Here is a 15474-nt window from a genome sequence, read left to right as displayed (position 1 = left end):
TATGCGATTTTCTAGGTAGCATACCTGAGGGCAAAGACAGATTATCCATAGTGTTTCAAGGTGCATTATGCTATGCCCAAGGCTAGGAAAATTAATCTAATGTGAAGGAAACAGCCTTCACATGGTAAATTGCTTAACAGGAAAGTATCCATTAATATAAATATATAGTAGGAACTGGAGGGAGATAATGATTCAGCTGGGCTGATAGAGCAGGCAGAAAGGTTTATCACAAGGGGTCTTCAAACTTGACCCTTTTATGACTTGTGGACTTCAACTCCCAGAATTCCTCAGCCAGCGTGCCAGAGTTGAAGTCCACAAGTCATAAAAGGGCCAGGTTTGAAGAACCCTGGTTTATCATATGCAATGATGCATGCAAGCAATGCAAACATACATGCAAACAATGCAGCATCTTCACCTATTATGGCTTAGAATACGTTTTATTAAATGCTGCAATTATTTTGACCCAAAGCAGAATCCAAGATGCATGATAGACTCCATTCCTCAAAGATCCTTTTCTTTCAATTTTAACAAGGCACATAACATATTCAGTAACATCCAATAGTCCTTGAGCAGTGCAGACAAGTATCAAAACATATTCACAGAATATGAATACTCAAGTTACAAAGTTGGCAGCACTTGCAATAAGTCACCCATAAGTAGATGTCACCAGATAAGGGGCACTCTATCTTGTGACAGTTATCATAAAAAGCAGTATTTCCAAAGGGAGCTAGATGATAGTTGGGCTTCATTGCGACATTGTTACTTTGGCCAAAACTGGGCAATGCTGTTATCATCAGCATAAGACCTCTCAACAACACATCTGTCTCCTCTTAGGATCTGGAATTCTTTTCAACAACTTTAAGCAGCACAACAGCCACATTTCAGCTAGTTTTTTTGGCCTACTAGATGGAATTTAAAAATGGCAATAGCTCACCTCTTTCTTCTTCTTCTTCTATTCAATTATGTATGATTCTCAGAAACTGACTTGACCAATCACTGCAGTTTTCTTGGCAAGGTTTTTCAAAAAGTGGTTTGACATTGCTTGGTTCCTCCGGCTGAGAGTGAGCCCAAAGTCACCCGGTTGGCTATGTGCCTAAGGGGAGACTAGAACTCAGTCTCCCAGTGTCTAACCCAGGGGTCTTCAAACCTGGCCCTTTTATGACTTGTGGACTTCAACTCCCAGAATTCCTCAACCAGCATACGCTGGCTGAGGAATTCTGGGAGTTGAAGTCCACAAGTCATAAAAGGGCCAAGTTTGAAGACCCCTGGTCTAACCTTAACTGACTCTCAGTTTACCTCTTAGGTCTCTTATTCCTATCTAGAAAATCCCTTCCTCCCAAAGAAATAATTAGACCAAACAGCTCAGCCATAATTCTTTTAGTGATAGAGGTTCCATACTGGAAGGCCCCCTGAAGGTTGAGATGCTGAATTGTGGCTTTTGACTCAAAGGTTGCCCATCCCAGGCTTATGGACATTCTGATACCCTCTGTCCACTCTGTGTGTGTGTTGCTGTATGTACTTTCACGTGTACTCACATTTTGTGCAAGAAAAATAGTAAAAAGTTGGTTTCTTCAACAATATAAACTGTAACAAGGGCATATCTTCCGTTATCACGTGATCTGATTAGTGAAAGGTATGTTATTCTTAGGTGCATAATCTGTGCAAGCTGAACACAGAGCTACAGTATTTTCATAATATCCAGAACTTCTTCAAAAGAATGATCCCAAAATTAAGCTTCCTTGCAAGCATAACAGACAACAGCCAACAGCAGCCCAGACAATTTTCAACACTTGGTTTTCATTTCAAGAATTGCCCTGATTAATGTGGCCATTGCTATAGATTCTGAACACCATCACTGATTGTCTTGAGGGCGGTTCTGTATTCAAAAACACCCATTTACTCATTTTGTCCCTCTTTTGTATATGCTTCACAAAAAAGGAATTTCTCCACAAGGAGAGGAAAATTCAATGTCCTTCCTTTTTACAATCTTAATGGATATCCCCAACCTGCTCAGAAAGCAGGACTGCAGCCCCATAACATTGACCTACTCACCTCTTCCAAAAGTACCCAGGTCTCCCCCTGCCTTGGCTGAGCTGCAGTCACTGAACTGTGATGCTAAGGATTCAAAATCTTCCTCCCCAGATTTAATCTTCTGGATGTAGCCTATGGAGAACAGGGAGTAAAAAGAGTTGAGAATCAGAGGTCTGCTATGGAAAGAGGGTATTTCTAATTACACAGTTAGCTAGGATTACTTAGATGTTACTGTTAATCCTATGTCTAGATAACCACAGGGTTCTCTTTTCCTTTTTTAGGAAGGAAAGATCCACAAAACTGTATTATCTTTTACACAAAACCAGTATTTCCATAAAGGAAGCTCTGTAACATAAACACAGACCTAATGTTGCTTATTTTCTAGAATACTTGTTTTTTGTGTATGGGAATTCAAAAGGTTGGGGGGAAGGGGAACCACTATCTTATACTTGAATTGGTTGAATCTGGGTAAGTTTCACTGTGGATGCCAACCTCCCTTCTAAACCATTCTCTTTCTGCTGCTATACGGTACATATACTATCCTAAACTGCCTGCAAGTCATTTATTCCTAAAATAACCCTATCCAAACCCACTTCTTCTTATACTGTTGTTGTTTTGCTAAAAACAAACCCTCTGTACTGCAATTCAATCTTCTCCTATTTCATCTTATCCTATCTGGCTTGGTTTTTGCAGGACAACTGTATTTTTTTAAATAAAAAAGCTGAAAAGCACCATGTGTAAAAGTTACCCATGTGTGTCTAATTACTTTCCAGTATTTTTCTATAAGCAGGAATTATCTACTTGTAGCAAATAGCAGTACCATTTACTGTGTAATGGAAGACAGCCAAAATAAGTGAGCCCCCATTCACTAATTTTAGTGAGAAGTTATAATCAAGAGGAACACTGTTGGGCATTCTCTCGTCCCAAATACAATCACTGTTAAACAATGTCAGAGTGAACATAGATTTTACTGCCCCCACCCCCACCTTCAGTGCTTCATTTTTACCTGTTTGGGGGACTGAACAGGGAGTCTTCTATAATTAAGTTGGCTGTTGCTGCAATTTAAAACCTGGAAAATCTTACTTACATAATGATAAATTGAGGGGGAGGGAATCTACCTGTTGTTTTATGTTACAGCTAATTAGGTTTTATAAATATTAAATCTAAGTTCTTGCAGTTATGCTTTAAACTGTTCTCAACTTACCTTTATAGCAATGTAATTTGCTTTGATTTCATGAGAACGTTTTCTTTGATCATTCCCTTGCCTCACTCCCTGATCAACACACTTGTGTCTACTGGCGTCTTGCCTCCCATATAAATAAAAGCAATTTGCTTTGCAGTTCAACAGACATCTTTTCAAAAACCATAATTGCAAAGCAGCAATTATTCATTCTTTGGGTTTCCTGGCCTCTGTATCTGCCATACAGTGTGTTCCTTTGGTTATTTAAAAATTGCTTATATTTCCATATGGCCATTACATTACTTGTAAAACACGTGTAAATGTGTTCCATATTTGTATTCTGTTCAAAGTGCTTAAGAGCGTTTTATAATTTTATCTCCATGCTAAGTTTGCAGATTTGGTTAGGCTGTTGAGTCTGCAAGCAGCCAAAGGGTACTCAATGAGTCTTGAGGCTGCACTGGGATTTGAATCTAGATCTTCCAAATCCAAGTCGAATATGTAAGCCGTTTCGGTTGTTATATTCTGATACATTCTGTTTCCCCAGTGGTCACTAACAGCATTTCTAATAACAGCCAGATCCCAATGAGGAAAGGTGAAATCTCTCTTTACTACTGTTATATCAGGACAATGGTGGTTGGCTGAAATGAAAACAGAATATATGTGGAAACTCAAGAGAGTCTGAACAGAAATGCCTATGCTTACTTTGGATGCATCACAGTTAAGGAACAGAATCAATGCTCAGCTCAACTCTACAATTGTTTGCACATGCTGCTATTCTTTGATATACTATGGGTTACACTTACTGGAAACTGGGCAATTCTCCTTCTGTCCTTCAGAAGTATTGGGAATACAACTTACAGAATTCACAGCCTGTATGACTTAATGTTGTCTGCATACAGCTGGAGAAGCTGCTCTAATCGTATCTATTTATAACAAAAACCTTCTTTCATGGCAGCCCAGTCAGGAGGAACTGTCTGAAAGAGGGTCCTGTACCTCTTTTAAAGGCACTGCTCAAGCATTATTGTGTTACTTGCAAGACAATCGAGCAGATGTTACCTACAGATGTACACTGAACAAATTTATGGATCTATACTGAAAACCAAGATCAAATGAACTATTTTCTACAAAGACTAGCTAAGCATTCAAGCAGGATTTGCAACTGAGCATTCCAGAAATACATTTCTGATTTCTCTCCTGCAGTGAGACGTGTTTATGCAGAGTAACGGCACCTGCCTAGAAAGCAAATGACACTTTGGTGTTTGTCGTTTGTCCAAGAACTGTTGTTTTGGAAGGGGTGGGAGGTAGTTGGTAACTATCAATTCACCTAAATAAAATGAGCAGCAACTTAGAGCCTTCTACTGCAGAAAATGAGATCTAATTTTGAAGAATCAGATTTTGTATTCTTGCATGCACTCTATTTTCCTATGAGTATTTATATAAATACAAATCACCTATTTACTGATCCAACAGGTACACCAAATCCCATGTATGGCCAGTCCCAGGCTGGTCTCTGGACAATCTGGGGTAGGTTGTCCCTGAACTCGTGAGTCCACCTCGGAGTCCAATCCTAAAGGAGGCAGACTGAAGCCCCCCCCCAAAACTATAAATCTGGGGAACGCCATTGCCAGCCCAAAAATGAAGTTAAGAAACTCAAGCACAGGAGTTGCTGTGCAGCAGGGAGACGGGTACAACAGCAGCAATCGCAACTGATCCCTAGACTTCAACTTAATGAACAGGATCTCACAGATCTGGTCACCTGTAGTGCAGCACCTCTGAAGGTGGTTAAGATTCCAAGATAACAATCATCACTCCCTCCAACCTGGGATCTTGACTGATGCCACATCTGAAACCCAGCTGGGCATAGGTAACTCTGAAAAGGCAATGTCTGTTCTAGACCCAGCCAGATCTCAGTGATACATGCCAGATGGTCCACTCATCAATGATTAAATCACCGATGAGAGAAGCTTTAGTAGGCTAACCTAGCGTTCAGAAACAGGAGCTGAAAGCCAGGGCTTCTGAAGATCTGCTGACAGGGTACTGGGGCTGAAATTGAGAAGCCAGAATGTGGAACCCATATAAACAATAGTCCTGCATTCCCCAAGAGTGGCCTGTTCTTTGTCTCCCACCGTATCTCACCTTGCCTGCCACTATCATTATATTTTGGGCTACCTCTGTCCCCCAAGAACAGCCCCACCCATCCCCATATTGTCCTTTCTTCAGGTTCTTGGGTTAGAATATAAATAACCAAGCCCCTTAGTTCCCAAAGCCAGGAACCACCTACTATTTCCACCAACTATCCTTGGGAGGAGCAGCCGGGCACCCTGAGACACTTTACCAACTATCAAAGAGTTGTCAGGGCACCTTTCACTCTACTACATCACATATGCACACACACTAGCTTCAACAGGCACCTCGCCTCTGCTGCTACCATCAGCAGTCCCTTCCCTATATGCTGTCAGTTCCTCCTCCAACTCTTGTCAAGAGGGTGAATTAACAGATGCTCACAGACACAAGCATGCAGGGCTAGCCCTCACTTGCTCCTTCCACAGGCTAGTAGAGGCTCTCATCCCATCCAATCCCCACCAAATCCACCTCTGGTTCTCAACCAGAGAAAGGAAGAAAAAGGGAGTTTTTTTTTTTAAAAGGGGGCACTCAGTCCAACAGTGGGAAACCCACATTTCAGCTCTCAGGAACTTCACCACTAGATGGAAAATAAAGAGACATCACAGCATTGGAATATCTTTTCCAATGGTTGCTCTACCCAGTGCTAATCTACCAGTGTATTTCTGCTGGTTCCTTTACTACTGGTGGTTGATTCTAAAAGGCAGAAGATATCCACCACTTATCTTCATTGTCAGTTGTAAGGCTGGTTGTTCTACCTGTGGTCATTAGTTTTATCTTCTATATATTTAATTTTGGTCCCACTTTTTCACTGTGCTCCTTGATTTTTATTAATAGAGTTTGTAGATCCCTTGCATTTTGAGGGAGATGGGCACTTAAGAAATAGGAAATATAAAATAAATAAAACATTGAGCTATCAGGACAGTTCTGATCACTATGCCTGAAAAAGGAGGTTGTAGAGCTGGAGGAGAGCAAAACTAAGCAACCAGAATCATTTGGGGATAAGACCAGCTCCCTTAAGAAGGGAAGTTATAACATTAAAGATTGTTTGTCTGGAAAAAAGGAATATGAGGGAAACATCTCAGAAGTACAGAAAATGTGGACAGAAAAAAGTGGGGGTGAGGGGAGAGTTTTCACAATGTCTTAAACCTGGGTCATTTATTAAAACGAAATTCAGGACCAACAGAAGTAATGCATAATAAAACTGTAGAATTCATTGCTATCAGATGTGACAGCCATAAATTTACTTTGACAGAGATTATCAGGAAACACTTGAGAACATAATAGCAAACTATTTCCGTTTGTGTGTCTGTCTGTGTGTGTGTGTGTGTGTGTGTGTGTATATATATATATATATATATATATATATATATATATATATATATATGTGTGTGTGTGTGTGTGTGTGTATGTATGTGTGTATATATATATGTATGTGTGTATATATAGATATGTATGTGTGCGTATATATATATATATATATATATATATATATATATATATATATATATATATATATATATATAAAAATAAAGGGAACACAAGATAAGACATCCTACTATTAAATACAGTACATTATGTTGTTTAAGTGTTCCCTTTATTTTTTGAGCAGTATGTATATGTGTGTGTGTGTGTGTTATACACACACACACACACATGATTGAAGTTTTGACAACCACAAATACCAATTACTAGGGAGCAACAGTGGCTAAACTATTGTCTCCTCTTATATTCCTGACATCTTGAATGCCTCTGATTGATCATACATGGCCTCTTAGCCTGATCTATATGAACTGATCTATATGAACTGATCTATATGAACTAAGGGAAACGGTGGCTCAGTGGGTTAGGATGCTGAGCCTGTCGATCAGAAGGTCGGCAGTTTGGTGGGTCAAATCCTGAGTGCCACGTAACAGAGTGAGCGCCTGTTACTCGTCCCAGCTTCTGCCAACCTAGCAGTTCGAAAGCCCGTAAAAATGCAAGTAGAAAAATAGGGACCACTACAGCGGGAAGGTAACAGCGTTCCGTGCGCCTTTGGCGTCTAGTCATGCCGGCCACATGACCACGGAGACGTCCTCGGACAAGCGCTGGCTCTTCAGCTTTGAAACGGAGATGAGCACCGGCCCCTAGAGTTGGAAACGACTAGCACGCATGTGCGGGGGAACCTTTACCTTCACCTAACTTTGAATGGGCACTAAACGAGCAGTTGTAAAGTATATGCTTTCAGAACCTATAGACTCCAGGTGATTAGCAACCATACAAACCATATCAATGATTTTCTTTCTTCTGTATGATTATAGATTCTTTGTATGTCATGATTGTGCAGGAACCCCCATCGACAATGTAAGTCATAGCTGTCTAAATTTTGATGTGATCTTTCATAAGAAGGCTGGCATTACCCTGTTTTTTCTATTCATTCCAAGGGTGTGTTGATAGCACGTATGTGCGGGGGAACCTTTACCTTTATATGAACTGAAGGATACTGGAACCCTGCCAGATTAGGCAACCAGCCCAACCATATTCATGAGGAGGATCAGTTCCCTTTAAATCCTGTTTCTTAGCATCTAAGCTGTAAGATCTGCAGTCTTTTCCTCTACTACTGCCATCTTGAGAACCAGCAGAAACCTCCATTGGAAGGACAGAAAGCGTCCCTGGAAAAAATCTTTTCTGGGAGGTCACTTTCCTGCTGTCTTGATCTCCGAGTAACTTGGCCAAAGCTCATCCATTAGAGATTACTTCCTCCCTCTTTGTCCCAGCTACAGAGAACATAGAAGATTCCTTTGCTTATGATAAGCATCATTAATTTCTCTGCTAGAGGTTTCAGCAGGGCTAATTTAGTAATATTCTAAGAGCATCGATATCCATTTCTGAAATAACAGAACTACTGAGATGCCGAGAACATTATCTTCAACACCTTATTTCCTGCTGCATGCAGGTTTTGGGATGCCATGGGCTTCTGCCAGAATCCAAATTAAACTTCTCTAACATTAAACTATCTACAGGTTATATAACTCAAGGAAAGGGGGAATAATTTGGGGAAGGGGGGAAATGAGACAAATTCGTATTTCAGTAATTTCATTTCTTTCCCTCTAACAAGAAACAATAAAAATCAAACCTGATGCAGTAGAGAACAAAAGGTGGCAATAATTGCAAATTCAGGCCTGCTGTTTTTCAAATGTTCTAGCTCTATAGAAAAGCTTTCAGACTTAGCTGCCTTATGAAAATCCTTCCTGATGCACATAGCTTTGCTTCTAAACATTCTGTACCTGTTTGACAAAGCTAGCAATATAAACGGCTCAACACAAGCAGCAAAATATCTGTTAAACCAGGGTTCCCCAACCCCCGATCCATGGCATGCCAGCAACTGGTCCGCACAAACAAGCAAAACCCCATCTGCGGGATGCAGGCAGCACACACAACTACACGCTCCGGTCCGTGGAAAAACTTTTCTCCACGGAACCGGTCCCTGGTGCCCAAAAGGTTGGGGACCTCTGTGTTAAATGATATAGACAGTCCTCAACTTACTACTATAATTGAGGCCAGAATCCTTTATGTGATTGTGATGGTCATTAAATGAAGCATGGGTGTGCCTCAGACGGCTGGGGAGGATCTGTAGGCCTTGGACTGCTCCCCACCAGACTCTGAAGGACTCAGCCAGCTGCAGGGCCTACCACCTTGTGTAAAACTGCTGCAGGCTGAGAGGTCTCAGGTGGCTAAAGAGCCCAACAGCGCACATAAATTGCTCTGCTTACCTCTCATATCCAGCCGATGCAAGGTGCAGCTTTCCTACAGAGGTCAGTTTGTGCAATTCTGCAAGTAGGTACCATTCTCTCGAGGCTTCTCGGGTGTCCTGGGGTGGAGAGCATTTCTGTTTCTGCACTCGGAGAAGGAGCTCAGCTTTGCTTTGTGCACAAAACAGAACTCCTCTGGTGGGTACAGAAAAGCAGCTTAAATCATGAAGATTTAAGCTTTATTTCTGTACCGCACAAAAAGATGTGAGCTCTCCCCTGCACAAAGATAGGAACTCCTCTGGTGGGGTGTAGAAACGAAGCTTAGATCTTCATGATTTAAGCTTCATTTTTTGCACTCTATGGAAGAATGCCAGCTGCCCTCAGCCGGCAGCTGCTTCAGTCAGCCCTTAGAGAAAACAGGGAATCGTCTTGGCAGGAGGCAAAACCTTGCAACCTTTCCTGCTGGTTTCCCCACTGACTTTCTGGGGCAGCCGGCAGAAAAGATCACATGATCGCAGGGCACTTGGGAACTGTTGTAAGTGTGAACAGGTTTCCAAGCACCTGAAATGTGTTCATGTGACTTTAGCAGGGTGGCAGTGCAATGTTTTATGATGGCTAGCAGTGCTTTATGGGTCATAAAGGAACCTTTCCAAGGCAATTGTAACTACAACAGTTGTTAAAACAGCTGGTCATAAGTTTAGGACTGCCTGTAAGCACAGGAGCATGCCTTACATCAAATACTGAGATCAAATTACTCTAGCTGTCAGTGTCTTCAAAAACTCTCCAAAAGGGTTGTTTCAGAAGCTCAAAACCGTAATTCATAGTTTCTATACCAATCAGATAACAGGTGAATGTTTTCTAACAGGTTGTGCCCAGTCGTAAATACCAACAGAGTTCTTTCGCAGGTTTTAAATCAGCTGCTCACACATATCTAAATTGTGTAATTGTAACTGTGAGTAACCCCAAACATTCCTCCCAAATCTAGCAAAACAGATCTAGCAAGTGAACTCATAAATGAATCTGGACAATCACTTTAAACTAGCTAACACATTCACAAAGTTTCTGTCAATTCCCTTGCCTCACAATGGTATTTAACGAACAGAGTTAAAATTTACTAAACAAATACATGAAAGGCAATGACGATACACCTGTCAAACTGATGGCTCCCAAAGGAACTATTTAACAATTCTGAGCTATAATTATGTTCATCAGAGATGATACCTCTCTTCACTGAAATTCAATGAAGCTCAGCTGTTTGATTGCAAATGAGGTGGGCATTGATGCGATACATTTTGAGATTTTGTTGTTGCTTTTGTTTATAATTTTACTTGCTCATTTTAGAAGGTAATAACACTAAGTCAAGAGTATCAACCTTTCTTTATCAAGCAAGTCAAAGTGCATATCAGTTTTAAATAATTATATGCAAAGTCCTTTGCAGCAAATGGCATATTTCAAGGGCAGATGGAGGTTCTGACAGAAAATGGATTTCCTTCCCTCCTGACCATAGTGTTTCATATTTTGGAGAATTATAAAAAAGATAATAAAAGTGACAAATGCATACATTCCTAACTGGTTTTATCAATCCTGCAGCAGAAAAAGTTGGATGAAACAACCTTTAATCACATCTTTCCTTCTGTCCTTAAGCGACACAGAAGATTGTTCTAATACAAAAATTATCAGATGGGACTCTTGTCTCAGGGGCTATCAACTGATACTTTAATACATTTTAAACAACACTTAAATGTAAGAATTACATCTGGATCTCATATAAAACAAGATTAAAATGTCTCTCTCTATAACCTTATCAGTGGATGGAGGCCATTTGTTACTGCTGCAGCAACAACTTTTCATTTACTTGATATTCTATCTGAAAAAGATAATGTGCAGAAAAAAGTTGGTCTCAGAATTTCTATTTGAAAATGTAGCTCTGGGACTTTGGTTTGCAGAGAAAGGACTTCGTAGCTCCTGCTCTAGTGATCTCAAGTTACCAGGCTTGCCCAGTTTCAAGAAAATATTGACAAAAATGTCCACCCTGTACTGTTTTTATACTCATGAAATTCAAGAAAATCCAAATTTTATAGCAACTTTACAACAAAGTCAAAGTGCTTCAGTTTCAGGATGCTACAATGAGTCCAGGCATGGATTCAAAATGATTCCTCTGTCACAATGTATCTGAGACACATCATGTCCAGGAAGATTGTACTAGCCAGTTATTATCATTCACCTGAACAAAAACGCACAACCATACTACAGTATAGATGACAAATACTCTTTTCTTTCTCAAGTCTCACCAATACTGTATGTATCAAAATTAACCCAATGCTAAAGAGAGGGGAGAGAATTCAGAAAGCATTTCTGGTACCACTTCTTTTGGCACATCCCCACGTTTTTCCAGGCAATAGTTATCTGACTTCCGTGGGAAAAAGTAAATGGAGTAAAAGTGGTTTCTTAACTGGCATTTTCATGGTAAAAATTATCCAAAGAATGGACAAATGGCTCTTCAGATGCCATTTCCATGTAGTAAAACATGAAGGACAGAAGAACATAAAAAGAAACCATATTCCCCCATTAGTCTTATACAGAGTTAGGAAGATGATTAATGGAGATGTGCTAAAGCATTTTTTAAGTCCAGGACATCCAGATAACATTCAGAAATGCCTCAGGTAAACATCTCCCTATTTCACTGAACTACTGTTAAGAGGGAGAAGGGACCACACAATCAGACTGCATGTTTCTGTGATTATAGCTAATCTGTAGGCAGCCCCAAGTCACCTGGTTTGTGAGATGTGCAGCTATATTAATAGGTTATATAAATATATAAGCAAATACACAAGTCCATCCATCCATCCTTGTGGCCAAGCATTGTCCACACTGATTAGCACATATTTCTAAGATTTTACAGAAGACTTGCCTCTACCTATCTATATACAAATGTATTCTTTTCTACAGAACCAGGAATTCCTTGCTCTATACTTATTTGCACTGTACAGTATCAATTTTCTTTGGCATACATGCGCCAGTAAAAAGGATACCAAAACCTCCCCTCTGCTTAATTCTGGCAAACTGGGCAATCCAGTTCTCACTGGCAAGTGGAAAGAAAAAAATTAGAAGCTATTATTACTATTATCTCTTTCCCCCTCCTCCTCAAGCCAGTTTGGCCTAGTGGTTAAGGTACCAGGCTAGAAGCTGGGAGACCTTGAGTTCCAGTTCCACCTTAGCCACGAAAGGCAGCTGGGTGATCCTGGGCCAGTCACTCTCTTTCAGCCTAACTCACCTCACTGGGTTGGTTCTTCTGGGGAAAATAGGAAGATGTGTTGAATGTGTTTGCCGCCTTCATTTCTTTGTAAAAATATTAAAGGTGTAGTATAAGTAAGTAAATATAAAAATAAATAAATAAATAAAATCATTATCATATAAATAATGTTTCATCATTAATTAATTAATTAATTAATTACATTTTTATACCGCCCTTCTCCTGAAGGACTCGGGGCGGTGTACAGGGCAATAAATACAAACAAAATATAAAAGTTAAAAACGAATTAAATAAGTGCCCCAAGTTAAAACAGTAAAACAGTAGTTAAAATATATTAAAACCCCAACCCTAACCCATCAGACCAGGTCAGACTGCTCAAATAGATATGTTTTTAGATCGCGCCGGAAGGAGCGAAGGTCGGGGGCCGTCCGGAGCTCAACCGGCAAGCGGTTCCATAGGTCTGGCGTGCCCACAGAGAACGCTCTCCCCCTGGGGGCCATTAACAGCGTAAGGATGCGCATTAAGCAATTCCAATTTTATCCCCACGATGACTCTGTGAGGCAGAGCTAGTCATCTTCACTCAAACTAAACTGTAGACTACAGGGTAAATATTTTAACATATCAAAAAACAATATCAAGCCAGTAGAGGCTGAGCCATAAGCAGGACTGTTGCAAACTTCTTTGCTTATTCCTAGGTCCAGTAAAATTGGCTAAATGTCTGGGGAAATTTGCTCTTTCAAGAACAACAGTCCTGGATATTTAACTCTGAAAGACTGAACATTTGTAAAGAGTTCAGTCAGGGTATCTTTTGCTTGTAGTTTTTTTTTAAAAAAAAACAAGAAGATTCTCAATAAGTCACTTCTGTACATTAATCCAATGAAATAAACTAGAAAGCCGGCCAATTTTAGTTAAGACCTAGTGCTGCTGAATTGTGTCACCATCTTATTCACGTGGAGCTGGCTTTGATGTACAACACTGAATGAAATGAAAAGAATTGGGAAATATACAAGGGAGGTGGGAAGATTGGCATGTACCACCAAAAGAATATTAGGTACGTGAAAAATAGTTTCTTCCCCATCTTTGGTTAGCCAGAAGTTTCAACTGCATAATGGGAAAACTTCCACCGGCTAACAAATATAGTAAGATATTTTTTTGTCTAATACTCCCTTAGATATATCATCCCAGATCAGGCGTGGAAGCAAATACCCCAGAAAACCCCCAGATAAGAAAAGAATATGGTTCTACGTGTGTAAGATCACAATGACACTCTCCTGCCTCCCCGAGGCCCTCAAGTGCCAAAGATCATGGGGAAAACAGTCTCCCAGCACCTGCTTCTACATTAAAATAGATTTAATATTTTAAAACCATTTCAATCACATTTATGTTGAATGAAAATTATTAAGCTGGATACATAAAACATGATTTCACCTCAGTAGACAACCTGGCCTATGGTATCTGATTATCCCACGCTAGTTTTCACAGCTTTATTTTACTACAACCCTTCAGTGAAATAAATAAGGAAAGTGTGCTGAAAAAAGGCTTATGACTTTAAAACACACATTTTATTTTCAAAATAAAAATACACATTATTTTTTACAAAGAAAATACAAATAAGCCTATGGCTGTACAAAAGGAAATGCTAAATGTGGGGTCTAGAACAACATAAAGACACTGAATCTGGCAGCTAATAGTTCAATCACCACTGGTTTTTGATTTTTTTCCCAAATGGATGAGCAGCATAGGGCTTCATACTAAAATCTTTAGTTTCGGACCACTTTTTATTTTATTAAGTCAATCTTTTCCCTTATTTGCTAACCCAAATGTTGTCTGTATTTAACAATGTTCTACTTTCCAGGGACTCTAGAACAGGGTTTAGCAGTTTTGATCAGTAGGAAATATTCTCTTTCTCCTATTAAAGAGCTTTATGAATTGGGGAGAATGGAAGAATGTTACAGAAACTATGACCTAGCTCTTTTCACTTTTAGGTAATAATGTAATCTTCTGCACTTCCGTGTTGAACAGCATTGGAGACAGAAATAGTTGGAAATGGAAGGTACCCAAATGTTTTAAGATTTCAAAATAATCATGTTTTAGAAATGAATCATGATAAACTACATAAAATCATATAAAATAGGGATAACAGTTCTCCAAGTCTTCATCAGGCCACAGGTGAAGAATTTTAGGATTTATTATTTATTTATTTATTTTAATTCCATTTATATCCCGCCCTTCTCCGAAGACTCAGGGCGGCTTACAAGCTTAGCAATAAGGATTGAGCATTTTATGTGCATGCACAGAATCCTGGTTTATTAAGAGCAAGCAGATAAGCTGACTTATGCGGTTCAATTAGTCCTGCTTCCAGGAGCAAATAAAAAAACAAGTCCACTCTATTAAGCCAGAGTAAGAACAAACCTTAGCTTGCAGCTTTAGATTTATGAATAGTGCAAGAGATAAATGGTGCAATTCAGGCACACAAAAAAGTTTATCTAGATCAAGGTTTTTATTATTTATTTTCTCTGGGGACTTTTTTTTTCAAAATTTTGGTCTCTTACAGCTTCAGGAAGGGTTTGGCCACTCACACATCTCCAGAGAAAGCCAAGTCAATTTTTTTAGCCTTTCCAATTTGGGGCCTGATTTTACTTTACATTTATCTTACATGTAAATCTTTAAAAACATAACAAATGCCTCAAATTTCCATTTCTACCATCAATCTGCAGCTACTCAGTTTTTGAGAACTGAGAAACAACTGGATGACCTTGCCACAGTTACCCACCCCTGGCAAAATAAAGTAAATAGGAGCAACTGAGCAGTACAGTGCTACCTTTATCCATTTCTGAGGTGATATGCCAATCAGACCAGTATGATCCTGCTTATTAAAAGGACATCCCAGAAAAATAATATCTTCCCACAATATTTTTCTTCCTCAGTGATTGTGTGTGTGTTATGTATGTATTCTCCGTCATCAGTATGAAATGGTACTGTTCAGGAGAAAATTTTTATCACCTCATCTTGTGTATGGATGTAATAGATCTTAATAACCTAGATGTTGTTAGAAAGATAGCTAGAAATGTAACCAGTGCAGAACAGTTTATGTTTCTGACCAAAGCTTCAGGTAATCTCCTATTGAATTTATTTTGCATATCTAATTTATCATACCT

The 15474-nt window shown here is 39.6% G+C and overlaps 1 protein-coding gene across 2 annotated transcripts in view; it reads right to left on the bottom strand.

Annotated features, from left to right (window-relative positions):
- The window catches only part of PIN1 (peptidylprolyl cis/trans isomerase, NIMA-interacting 1), a 48255-nt gene that overhangs the window by 18527 nt on the left and 14254 nt on the right, over positions 1-15474 (bottom strand). For both annotated transcript variants that reach the window (XR_014491188.1, XM_083352482.1), the window contains exon 3: positions 2053-2163. Coding sequence is in view for 1 of the 2 variants with exons in the window: in XM_083352482.1 (XP_083208608.1) it covers positions 2053-2163 (111 nt within the window). In the remaining variant the exon portion in view is untranslated. The remainder of the gene's footprint in view (positions 1-2052; positions 2164-15474) is intronic.

Source organism: Vipera ursinii (genome assembly GCF_947247035.1).
Source record: "Vipera ursinii genome assembly, chromosome: 2".
In the NCBI taxonomy this organism is placed as follows: Eukaryota; Metazoa; Chordata; class Lepidosauria; order Squamata; family Viperidae; genus Vipera; species Vipera ursinii.
Note: the sequence above shows the minus strand (reverse complement) of the source record. Positions and strands in the feature narration are given on the sequence as shown.